Here is a 13,399-nt window from a genome sequence, read left to right on the forward strand (position 1 = left end):
TGTAAGAATTACATTGGAAGCCGGGCGTGGTGGCGCATGCCTTTAATCCCAGCACTCGGGAGGCAGAGGTAGGAGGATCTCCGTGAGTTTGAGGCCACCCTGAGACTCCATAGTGAATTCCAGGTCAGCCTGGGCTAGAATGAGACCCTATCTCAAAAAAAAAAAAAAAATTACATTGGAAAAGTACCATCTTCTGAATAAAACTCAGGGTGTTACTCAAACACATGTAACTGAGGAACAATGATTAGACACGTGAAAAAGAAGCTGAGATTCGAAAGTGCTGGAAGCACTGCTGTTAGTGGACAGACACTCCTTTTCGTCTGTGTGCCTGCTGTCGTTTCTATATAAAGCAGGTGTGGTTGGAAATAAGGGTTTACAAATAATACCTTCCTTGCTGATTTTCTCTGGCTAATTGACTAGTAAAACCTCCTCTCCCTTAAGAGCATGTATATCATAACCTACTGGTATTCAAGCATGGTTTAGGCACTGCGCTAAATCCATGGCACAGATCAGCGATCTCATTTAACCCCATGGCAATCTAGTAAGGTCTGGATGCTACTCTCCTCAGGTGGTGTTATCGTCCTTGCATTACAGCTGAGACACTCGGGGTTTAAGTAACTTGTCAAGGTCGGGGTAGATAAGGACAGAGCTAGGATCAGACCACGGTGAGGCCCCAGGAGCCAGTCTCTAGGCCTTCATACTGTACAACTTCCGGAGACTGAAAAGCAGTAACTTCGCAGGTCACTGCAGTGGTTTACAGCAGCCAGTTCCAAACAGGCTTGTCATCCATTCGCTGTCTGCGAATTGCATTTAGTGGGCCCTAAGGCAGCGTTTAAGAAGGTACAGTACTCTTTCTCTGTCTGTCTTTCTCACGTTCTCTCTAAAATAAAATAAAAAAAAATTAAAAATAAAAGGGCTGGAGAGAGTGGCTAAGGCGCTGGCCTGCAAAGCCTAAGGACCCATGTTTGACTCCAAAATCTACGTAAGCCAGATGCACAAGGTGACCCAAGTGCAAGGTGGCACATGTGCCCAGGGTGGGACAAGGGTCTGGAGTTCATTGCAGTGGCTGAGGCCCTGCGTGCCAGTTCTTTCTCTCACTTTCTCTAAAAAAGGTAAAATACAAAGAGCAAGAACTACTTTGTGAAGCTAGTTTTCTGGTTTTCTATGCACATATAAATGGATCTATGCTATAACATGTATTCCTCTCCTGTGCGTCGTAGATGGGATGTGGCACTGCCTGGCTTAAAGGATGTTAAAGCAGGCTTGAACATGTTGTGAACAGGAGTAGCAGATGCTAGAGAAGAAAATCTAGAGGTGGGGTGCACTGATCAATAACGTTGTATATTTGGATAACATGATGCAGTTATTATTTAAACAATTCATTAGTCATTGATTTAAGCATGAGCAAAAATTCACTCAGAATTAGATGTAAAATTAAAACTATTTTAAAGAGCTACTTACCTGTGCAAGTGGATTATGACATTTATATATATTATGTTATATTTCTATTTCTCACATAAACAGATAATTTTTGGTGTGTGTTGATGTTTGTGGACATGTGTTAAGTATTATAACAGTGTGTTATGATTGAATAGCAAAACATCTCATTGATGCCTCATGTACAAAAGATACTTTCCTGGGGCTGGAGAGATCGCTTAGTGGTTAAGGCAATTGCCTGCAAAGCAAAAGGACCCGGGTTTGATACCCCTGTGCCCACGTAAGCCATTTGCACAAATTCCACATACATCTGGAGTTCGTTTGCAGAGGCTGGAGGTCCTGGTGTGCCCATTCTCTTTGTCTACCTCTGTCTCTCTCCCTCACCCTCTCTCTTTCTCTTTCTCTTTCTTTCTTTTTTTTTTTTTAATTTATTTATTTGAGAGCGACAGACACAGAGAGAAAGACAGGTAGAGGGAGAGAGAGAGAATGGGCGCGCCAGGGCTTCCAGCCACTGCAAACGAACTCCAGACGCGTGCGCCCCCTTGTGCATCTGGCTAACGTGGGACCTGGGGAACCGAGCCTCGAACCGGGGTCCTTAGGCTTCCCAGGCAAGCACTTAACTGCTAAGCCATCTCTCCAGCCCTCTCTCTTTCTCTTAAGTAGATATTTTTCAGGCTGTAGATGTGGGCTAGAAAGATGGCTTAGTGGTTAAGGCGCCCCAATACCCACATACTGCAGATGCACAAGGTGGTGCATGCATCTGGAGTTCATTTGCAGTGACTGCCGGAGGCCCTGATGTGCCTGTTTGTTTGTTTTTTTCTCTCTCTCTCAAATAAGTAAAATATTTTTAAAAAAATTTCTGGACTTCAAAAGATATATTTCTTAGCCGGGCGTGGTGGCGCACGCCTTTAATCCCAGCACTCGGGAGGCAGAGGTAGGAGGATCACCGTGAGTTCAAGGCCACCCTGAGACTACAGAGTTACTTCCAGGTCAGCCTGGACCAGAGTGAGACCCTACTTCGAAAAACCAAAAAAAAAAAAAAAAAAAAAAAAAAAAAAAAAGATATATTTCTTATTAAATCCAGTAGGATAAAAGTTGTTTATTGACACATGGGAGATTGGGGGAAGGAGTGCTGGATAACAATAATAGAATTTAGAATTTTCAGTTAGGGGCTGGAGAGATGGCGTGGCGGTTAAGCACTTGCCTGTGAAGCCTAAGGACCCCGGTTCGAGGCTCGGTTCCCCAGGTCCCACGTTAGCCAGATGCACAAGGGGGTGCACGCGTCTGGAGTTCATTTGCAGAGGCTGGAAGCCCTGGCGCGCCCACTCTCCTCTCTCTCTCTCTCTCTCTCTCTCTCTCTCTCTCTCTCTCTCTCTCTGCCACTTCCTCTCTCTGTCTGTCGCTCTTAAATAAATAAATTAAAAAAAAAAATTAAAAAAAAAAAAAAAGAATTTTCAGTTAGAAGGGATAATTTGTCCCCAGCCTTCAATTTAGAGAGGTGCAAAACTAAAAGTTTCTATGCTGTGAGTGGCTCAGTAAGGTCAGCATGGGAAGCAGAGCACGGGCCGTGCCTTCTGCTGCTGAGCCCTCTCCTCATGGGGTCCTTCGCCCCTGCCTTACCTTTCTCAGTCCTGTCTCCCTGGTAGACCCTCTTAAGTGTCCCTTCTTCACGTAACCTGCTTCCGTGCCACAGACAGCATTACTTTTTAAAATTTTTTTCAGGTAGGGTCTCATTTAGCCTAGGCTGACATGGAATTCACTATGGAGTCTCAGGGTGGCCTTGAACTCACAGCGATCCTACCTCTGCCTCCTGAGTGCTGGGATTAAAAGCGTGCACCGCCATGTCTGGCATATATCATTCCTTTTTTCACTTCTTGCTTTTTCGAGGTAGGTTCTCACTCTAGCCCGGGCTAATCTGGAGTTCACTATGTAGTCTCAGGGTGGCCTCGAACTCACGGCCATCCTCCTACCTTTGCCTCCCAAGTGCTGGGATTAAAGGTGTGTGCCACCACGCCCGGCTCAATTTTCATTACAGTTAGGGGTTTGTGGTCCCCTTAGAAGCTTTAGCGTACACCTAAGTCACAAAGACGTCTCCTTTTTGACCTCCTAGAAGCTTATTTACTTTCAAATTAGGAGTTAAGGAGAATGACTTGGATTTGACTATGTCTGGTACTTGGTGGGGTCAGCTTTCTCTGTGCCTTACACTGGAAGGATGTTCCCTGTTCTACGTTAGTGTGCATGTCTCGAAAAATAGATGTCTACACAGCTGAGGTCATTTCTGGTCTCAAGTCTAGTCATTGATTTATTTATCCCTGCTCCAATCTTCTCCCTGCCTTTTGACCTTTTTTTTTTTTTTTTTTTTTTTTTTTTTTTTTTTTTTTGCGAGGGAGGGATTTGAGATAAGGTCTCTCTCTAACCCAGGCTGACATTGAAATCACAGTGACCTACCTCTTGCCTCCCTAGTGCTCCAAGCTCACTCTTTTTTTTTTTTTTTTTTTGAGTGTCATGCATCCCAGGCTGGCCTCGTTCATTGTGTCTCTGAGAATGACCTCGAACTCCTGATCCTGATTGACTGCTTTCCAAATGCTGGGGTTGATTTGCAGAGGCTGGAGGCCCTGGTGCACCCATTCTCCCTCCCTCTCTCTCTATATATATGCCTATTTTTCTCTCTCCCTCTCTCAAATAAATAAATAAATACTTACAAAAAAATTCAGGGGTGTGGTGGCGTATGCCTTTAATCCCAGCACTTGCGAGGCAGAAGAGGTGGGAGGATCTCCATGAGTTCGAGGCCACCCTGAGACTCCATAGTGAATTCCAGGTCAGCCTGAGCTAGAGTGAGACCCTACCTCAAAAAACAAAACAAAACAACAAAAAATTCAGTTCCCCAGCTACCCACATAAGACCAGACAGACTTTCACATGCAGCAACAAAAGACCATTGCACACCCATACATGTGTGTGCATGTGTCCACAAACACAGACATTCACATATTCAAATAAATAATATAAAAATTACACTTAAAAATCCTGGGAGAAGGGAGGGTGTTACCATGGGATATTTTTTATAATCATGGAAAATGTTAATAAAAGTTGTGGAAAAAAAATCTTAGCCTTACAATACAAAGAACCTTTTTCTGAATTTTTTTTTATCATTTTCTGCAAACAGGGAAAATTCCTTACATATACACATTGCAACCAGGAGCATTAGAAATGATAATTCAAGGAAATTAACATTGATGTACTAATGTCACCAAATCCTTTAACTCCCAAGTTTAACTAGTTTTTCCAGTAATGTCTTTTAAAAACAAGGTATTTTTAGAGCTGGGCATGGTGGCACATGTCTTTCATCCCAGCACCTGGGAGACAGAGGTAGGAGAATTGCTGTGAGTTTGAGGCCAACCTTGGACAGCTACAGGATGAATTCCAGGTCAGCCTGGACTAGAGTGAGACCCTACCTTCAAAACTGAAATTCGTTTATTTGCAAGCAGACAGAAAGAAGGAATGGGTGTGTGCCAACGCCTCTTGCCACTGCAGATGAACTCCAGACACATGCACCACTTTGTTCATCGGGCTTTACATGTGTGCTAGGGAATCAAACCCTGGCTGTCAGGCTTTGCAAACAAGCTCCTTAAGCCACTGAGCCCTGTCTCTAGCCCCAGAGTTTCTTATTGAAACCAGAGCTTGGTGCTTGTCGTGAGCCCAGAGAATTCCCTGGTCTTTGGTCCTCTTTGTGGGACTGGAATTACAGGCTCACTTATCTATGTCAGCTGTTCACGTAGCTTCTGGAGATTTGAACTGGGGCAGTTTCAGGCTCTCTCGGCCTCTCATGCTTGTGCCTAAGTGCGCTTAACCACAGAGCATTTCTCTAGCCTTGTTTTAAATATTTTATTTTTATTTATTTCACAGATAAAGAGAGGGGAGAGAGAGAGAGAGAATGGGTGCACCAGGGCCTCCGGTCACTGAAAACGAACTCCAGACACATGTTCCCTTGTGCATCTGGCTAACTTGGGTCCTGGGGAATTGAACCTGGGTCCTTTGGCTTTACAGGCCAAATGCCTTAACCGCTAAGCCATCCCTCCAGCCCTCTAGCCTCATTTTATAGCCTTTGAAATTTTACATATTCAAATGATGTAATCTATAACTAAGTTTAAAAGTCTGCAGCCAGGCATGGTGGCACACACCTTTAATCCCAACACTTGGAAGGCAGAGGTAGGGGGATCACCATGAGTTAAAAGCCACCCTGAAACTACGGAATGAATTCCTGGTCACCCTGGGCTAGAGTGAGATCCTACCTCAAAAAAAAACAAACAAAAAAGACGCAAAGTTCGAAGCATATGTTTAAATTGGAAACATATTTTCATAATACTTATTTTTATTTATTTTTAGTGGCTTTTCTTTTCTTTTTTTTTTCTTTTTTTTTTGAGGTAGGGTCTCACTCTAGTCCAAGCTGACCTGGAATTCACTATGTAGTCTCAGGGTAGCCTCGAACTCGTGGAGATCCCCCTACCTCTGCCTCCCAAGTGCTGGGGTTAAAGACATGCACCACCATGCCCTGCAGAGAGAGAGAGAGAGAGAGAGAGAGAGAGAAAGAGAATGGGTGCATCAAGGCCTCCAGCCACTGCTACTGAACTCGATGCATGCGCCCCTTGTGCATCTGGCTTATGTGGGTCCTGAGGCTTCACAGGCAAGCGCCTTAACCGCTGAGCCATCTCTGCAGCCCATGCTTAGGTCATCGTATTTGTGAGATTTTTCTTAGGACAGGGAAGATTCTTTTGCATGTGATTTGTTTGGCTTTGTCAGAATTCTTAGCACTCATCCAGGGAGAATTGCACAGCAGATCGAGGGCAGTGGTGACTCTCTTCCTTGTCTGGTGTCCTAGTCACTTACCTTCCACCTGTATTTCCTGTCCCCTTGTCTCACTGTCCTGATCAGTTTCTTACAACCTCTTCAGTTCTCTAGTTCTTTGATTTTACTTCAAGACATCCATTGAATAATTTTTTTGTTTGTTTTTTAAGGTACGGTCTCATTCTAGCTCAGGCTGACCTGGAATTCACTCTGTAGACTCAGTGTGGCCTCGAACTTGTGGCGATCCTCCTACCTCTGCCTCCTGGGTGCTGGGATTATTAAAGGCATGCACCGCCACACCCAGTGAGTAATTGTTTTAATCAAAAAAAAAACCTTCTTAAACATTCTTTAATTATTTGATAGCAAGAGAGAGAAAGAATTGATGTGCCAGGGCCTCCAGCCACTGCAAGTGAACTCTGGACGCATGTGTGGCATTTTTATCTGGCTTATGTAGGTCCTGGGGAATCAAACCTGGGGTCCTTTGGCTTTGCAGGCAAGCGTCTTAACCATTAGGCCATCCCTCTAGCCCCTTGTTTTAATCTTTTTTTTGTTTTTCGAGATAGGGTCTTACTGTAGCCCCGGCTGACCTGAAATTCACTATGGAGTCTCAGGGTGGCCTTGAACTCATGGCAGTCCTCCTACCTCTGCCTCCCGAGTGCTTGGATTAAAGGTGTGCACCACCATGCCTGGCCCTTGTTTTAATCTTTAATTTGTGTGTGTGTGTGTGTGTGTGTGTGTGTGTGTTGTGTGTGTGCGTGTGAAGGTCAGAGGACAGCACTGGGTGTTTCTCCCCTCCTTGCACCTCTTCTTGAGACAAGGTCTCTCTTGTTTTTCTGCTGCGAGTGCCGGTTTAGCTGGCCCATGAGCTTTGGGATTCTCCTGGCTCCTTCTCCCCTTGCTGTAGGCATTTTGGGATCACAGGTGCACATGCCAGTTGATGAAATCTGTTCCAAGAAACAATCGGGCTGGAGAGATGGCTTAGCACTTAAGGTACTTGGTGTGAAACCTAAAATCCCAAGTTCAATTCCCCAGAACCCACGTAAGCCAGATACACAAGGTGGTGTGTGCATCTGGAGTTCTTTTGTAGTGGCTGGAGGCCCTGGTGTGCCCATTCTTTCTCTCTCCCTCTCTTTATCTGTCTGCCTCTTTATCTCAAATAAATAAATACAATAATTTTTTTTGTTATTTTATTTATTTTAGAGTGACAGAGAGAAAGAGGCAGAGATAGAGAGAATGGGTTCACCAGGGCCTCCAGCCACTGCAAACGAACTCCAGACGTGTTCTTCCCCTTGCGCATCTGGCTAACGTGGGTCCTGGGGAATCGAGCCTTGAACCCGGGTCCTTAGGCTTCATAGGCAAGCGCTTAACCGCTAAGCCATCTCTCCAGCCCAATACAATAATTTTTTAAAACTACAATCAGAGCCAGGCATGGTGGTATATGTCTTTAATCCCAGCTCTTGGGAAGCAGAGGTAAGAGGATCGCCGTGAGTTCGAGGCCACCCTGAGACTCCATAGTGAATTCCAGGTCAGCCTGGGCCAGAGTGAGACCCTACCACGAAAAACAAAAATAAATAAATAAATAATAATAATAATGATCAGTCCAGCTTTTTGGTTGGTCTCAGTAGGAAGGCCCATCTGAGCTACGCACTTCCCTCTGTTATAAAACATTGCTGATAGCAGATGCTTGATAAGGTGAATCTCTTAAGTAAACGGTGTGACTGAACTCCTTGTCTGCTCCTCCGGTCCAGCTCGTGACACAGACGAACGAGAGAAGTGGATTCATGCCTTAGAAGAGACGATCCTCCGACACACTCTCCAGCTTCAGGTAGCAGTCTCTGCATGTTGTTTTCAACAGTCTGCTAAGGCCTACTTTTTTTTCCCCATTTGGTCTGAGTTTTAAATAACATATAACAATGAGAAGTTTATTAGTTCTGAGTTTCTTACTCTTCTTGCCTTTCAGTATTCTATACAGTAAAGTCTCGGTTATTTATTTTCCTACGCTCTCTATAGGGTAAAATACTGATTTTTTTGGGGGGGGGGAGGGGTGTCTGGAATGTCTGGAATGAAGACAGTGTAAGGCAATGTTGAAGTACATTGTTAAGATGTTCCATATTCATGTTAATATTTAGTATAACTGTTGGATTGTTAGTATTACAACAATTACAGAATTAGAGATGGTAATTGATAAGTGCTGAAAAATCGACCTCATTTTCTTTTTATAGAATCTGTCTACTACTATGCACCCTTGTTAGCCTGACAATTCTAACTAGAATAGAAGGGAAAGAAAACCCAATCCAAATAGGTTTCAGATTAAAATATATATGTAAAATATGCCAATGTAGAGCCCAGTGTAGTGATGCACGCTTCTAATCCCAGCCCTCGGGAGGCAGAGGTAAAAGGATCGCTGTGAGTTTGAGGCCACTGTGAGACTACAGCGTGAGTTCCAGGTCAGCCTGGGCTAGAGGGAGAGCCTGCCTCGAAACAGCCTAACAAACAAGCAGACAAACACCCCACAGTGTAATGAGGCGTGCCTCACATCTGCTCTGCGAATCGCGTCCGTCTCTCCTCCGTCGGCTCTGTTTTCAGAAAGCCCTTGCCCCGTGTGGTGGCCGCATGTTGCAGCCTCTCTCACCTCAGCTCACACTGCAGGAGCTTGCCCTGTAGATGCCGCCGCTCTCAGTCAGGCTAGCTGGTGCTGCAGATGAGAGAGAGGACTCCTGAGGGACGTGCTTGCAGCTCAGGCACGAGGGGCCGAGCTGGGATCCCCAGACCCCACATAAAAGTGCTGCGATTGGGCTGGAGAGATGGTTTAGCGGTTAAGCGCTTGCCTCTGAAGCCTAAGGACCCTGGTTCGAGGCTCGGTTCCCCAGGTCCCACGTTAGCCAGATGCACAAGGGGGCGCATGCGTCTGGAGTTCGTTTGCAGAGGCTGGAAGCCCTGGCATGTCCATTCTCTCTCTCTCCCTCTACCTGTCTTTCTCTCTGTGTCTGTCGCTCTCAAATAAATAAATAAATAATTTTTAAAAAAAAAAGTGCTGCGATTAAAGGCGTGTGCCTCCCAGCCTGGCTTTCTACACGAGAGCTGCAGAATCAACCTCAGGCCGCCTCAGACCTTCATGCTTGCATAGAAAATGCTTTTACGGGGCTGGAGAGATGGCTTAGCAGTTAAGGCGCTTGTCTGTGAAGCCTAAGGACCCAGGTTCGATTCTCCAGGTCCCTCATAAACCAGGTGCACATGGTGGCACTTGTATCTGCAGTTGGTTTGCAGTGGCTAGAAGTCCCTGGCATGCTCATTTTCACTTGCTCTCTTTCTCTCCCTCTCCCTGTCTAATAAATAAATGAAAGTAAAATTAAAAAAGAAAGTGTTTTTACCTGCGGAACTATCTCCCTAGCCCTATGATCTGTTTGTATTGATTTGTTTTTATGTAGTTACTGACTTTGCTGGCATGCGTATGCCGTGGTGTGTAGTGTGGTGTATGCGCCCTGGGGCAGCACTGGGGTGTGGGGCAGGGAGAAGGTTATAGTGTTCTGGGAAACTGAGGTACACAGAACCAGCACCAGGGACAGACAGGAGACTCAAGATGAATGTTTAGTATCATGCCCACATGGGCCCAGGGGAACCTCTCTACAGCCTGAGCCCTGAGCTCTCATGGCTCAGAGGTTTTTTTAATTTTTATTATGATTTTTAAAAGGTAGCGAGTGAGAGAGAGAATTGGTGCTCCAGGGCCTCAGCCATTGCAATCGCACTCCAGACACTTGCATCACCTAGTGGGCATGTGCGACCCTGCACTTGCCTCACCTTTGTGTGTCTGGCTCATGTGGGATCTTAGACTTTGCAGGCAAGTGCCTTAACTGCTAAGCCATCCCTCCAGCCCTGATGGCCCAGAGTTCTTACAGGCTGTACGGCAGGCATTTTGACATCACCTTGTTCTTCCCATTATTGGTGGGTTAAACATCTCGGCTATGTGACTGGGGGCTACAAGTGGAAAGTTACAGAAGTTTAAGGGCGTTTGTCTGTGGCTGCACTAACCAGGTAACATATTACAAGCAGGCTGCAGCTGCATTGATTGGGAGGAGACTCAGGGTCACCCTGCCTCCCAGGCACTCTTGCACGATAGAAACTGCTTTAGAGCACAGCGAGGTTTCTCTGTCCAGTTTCTTCTATCACATTCCCCCTCTTTGATGTCTTTAGCAGACACTATCAAGAGACATCACCTGTTCCTGTTTCCTTATAGATGTTAATTCTCTGGTTGAAGGAGTATTTGAACTCTGATGGCTTTTATCTTTTATTTTTTGGTTTTCCGAGGTAGGGTCTCGCTGTAGCCCAGGCTGACCTGGAATTCACTATGTAGTCTCAGGCTGGCCTTGAACTCATGGCAATCCCACTACCTCTGCCTCCCGAGTGCGAGGATTAAAGGTGTGTCCCATCACGTCTGGCTCTGGTGGATTTTAATTGGGTCGAGACATACTGAGTGATCAGTTAGATGATTCAGGCTCTGAAACAGAGGAATCAGAGAGCAGCACACGGAAGCTGACCTTTTATGGGTAAAATGAGGCCCAGGGCTCTCTTGGGCTAAGACTTGGGCTGTGAGAAGCAGAATACCTGTCTCGGTAGACGACTTAAATACAGATGAATGTATGGAGAGAGAGAGGGGCAAGGCCGTGGACTCTCACCTCCCAGGGCCATTGCTCTCGGCTTGGAGAACGTGGCAGCGTCAACAGCATCGTGAGGCCCTGTGGTCCAGGATGACGTTGTGGCCAGGAATGCTGGGTGGCGCCCGTGGAGCTCCTCACACTTCAGCCTTGACAGATGAGCCCACAGATCTTCTGTTTAAGGTGCATTTAGCAAAGTGGCCGAGAAACCGATCTTTTAGTAACATTGAGTGCCTTGAGTCTTGAGTTGTTAACTGGAATGGCGTCTGTGTCTAAGTAGGTAACCAAGATTAATAGAAATCTTTCATTTTCAATTCTTTTTTTTTTTTTTTTTTTTTTTTTGGTGTGTAGGGGTGTTGACAAGGTGGCTTATACCATGGCCTAGCAGGTTTTTATGTAGATAAACATTGTCAACTCCTTCAGATAAATATCAAGGAGTGCCACTTCTGAATTATATGGTTAGAGCATGTTCAGTGCTTTTTATTTTTAGTTTCTAAAACTTAAAAGAAATTATTTATTTGAGAGAGACAGAAAGAGAGAGAGAAAGGGCGCACCTGGGTCTCCAGCCACTGCAGATGAACTCCAGACACATGCGTCATCTTGTGCATCTGGCTTATGTGGGTCCTGGAGAATTGAACCTGGGTCCTTTGGCTTTGCGGGCAAGTGCTTTAACTGCTAAGCCATCTCTTTGGTCCTATGTTCAGTTTTGTAAGAAACTACCCAACTGTCTTCCAGAATGCTTTTACTATTTTGTATTCCCACCAGTGAGGAATGAGTTCCTGTGGTTCCACATTCCTGGAAAGCATTTGGTATTTTCAGTGTTCATGATTTGGCAATTAGTACTATTATAATTTGCGTTTCCCTTAATAATATATGATGTGTAACATCTTTTTTCAAATGCCTGTTGAGTCCTTTATAAATTTTCGTTTACAGTCCTATATCAGATGTATCTTTTAAAAAAGTTTTAAGTTGACAGTCTGTATAACTACACACAGTATATCATGATCATGATCATAATCCCCTCTTACCACTCTCCTTTGCCCCTCCTCCATTGAATTCTGTCTTCCCAGCTAGTCCGTGGTCTATTTTTAACCAGCAGTGGCCATTGCCAAATATATTTTTTTGCCCTTACAATATACAAGTCTTTTGTACATAGCATAGCCACTGTGGCGTCATGAATGATATAGCACTCCACCTCTTCCCTTGACTCTTTTTTTTTGGGGGGGGGGGATTGAGGTAGGGTCTCACTCTAGTCCAGGCTGACCTGGAATTCACTATGCAGTCCCAGGGTGGCCTCGAACTCACAGCAGTCTTCCTACCTCTGGCTCCTGAGTGCTGGGACTTTATAAAGGCATGCGCCACCAGGTCCAGCACTCCTGTGACTCTTACATTCTTCCCACCACCTCTTCTTCCTCAGGGCTCTTTGAGCCGTGGGGAGAGTGATAGAAATGTCTCAGTGCTGAACACTCCACTGTCACTTCTCAGCCCTTTGATAAGTTTTGTCTTCCCCAGTGGTCACCACCATTTGGAAGGAGAATCTTCTCTAACCAAAAGTGAGAGTAGTATCAATATATGAGCATAAAACATAAGTATTTAGAAGTAGTTTGGTGGGCATAATATATCCATTGAGCCAAACAGTAGTAGTTTCCCCTTAGAGCGTATCACCTCCCCAGTCATAGGCTTTTTAAAATATATATATATATATATATATATTTTATTTTCATTTATTAATTTGAGAGAGAGAGAGATACAGAAATAGGCAAGGCAAGAGAGAAAGAGAGAAAGGGCGTGCCAGGGCCTCTAGCCACTGCAAACGAACTCGAGACGCATGGGCCACTTTATGCATCTGGTTTACATGGGTTCTTTGGCTTTGCAGGCAAATGCCTTAACCACTAAGCCATCTCTCCAGCCCCCAGTAATGGGCTTTTGATTGGGTTTTCAGCACCAGGCATTAATTCCCTCCGATGGAGTGGGTCAGAAATCCAAGCAGAGAACAGCTGGTTTACCCCTTAACAGACTTGCTACCATTGCATCAGTTGTTATGTTTGGCCTGGCTGGGCAGCCATAAAACTTGCAGTGTCCACTGCAGGTTAAAACTGTCGATGACTCCTCCCCCAACATGCTGCACAGCTCTTCCCAGCATCCTGGCAGCTAGTCACCAGGGAGGGGGCTTCCAGCTTAGCTCTAGATTGATTTCTCATAGACCTGAAGCCCAGGGATGTGGCGTCTTCAGCAGTTGGCTCTTACCATGGAGTTCTGGTGGGCAACCAAGAACCTTGGCAATGGCCTGTAATGTTTTATGGGAATCAGACACCTCCCTGACTAGCAACTCACTGGATGTTATCCCATCCATGGCACTGAAATTTGTCTTGTAACAGGCTGTAGCTTCTGGGCACAGTGATGTCCACCCCCACAGAGAGGTATATCTAAACATTATGTCCCAGCCAGTAGCTTCGCATCTTATTG

General features: G+C 45.3%; 1 protein-coding gene across 11 annotated transcripts in view; it reads left to right on the top strand.

Moving 5' to 3' along the window:
• Positions 1-13,399, top strand: part of Osbpl9 (oxysterol binding protein like 9) — a 107,226-nt gene that overhangs the window by 40,951 nt on the left and 52,876 nt on the right. For all 11 annotated transcript variants that reach the window (XM_045139223.1, XM_045139224.1, XM_045139226.1 and 8 more), the window contains one exon: positions 8,030-8,106. In XM_045139223.1, the coding sequence (XP_044995158.1) occupies positions 8,030-8,106 (77 nt within the window). The remainder of the gene's footprint in view (positions 1-8,029; positions 8,107-13,399) is intronic.

Source organism: Jaculus jaculus, chromosome 21 (assembly GCF_020740685.1).
Source record: "Jaculus jaculus isolate mJacJac1 chromosome 21, mJacJac1.mat.Y.cur, whole genome shotgun sequence".
Taxonomy (NCBI): domain Eukaryota; kingdom Metazoa; phylum Chordata; class Mammalia; order Rodentia; family Dipodidae; genus Jaculus; species Jaculus jaculus.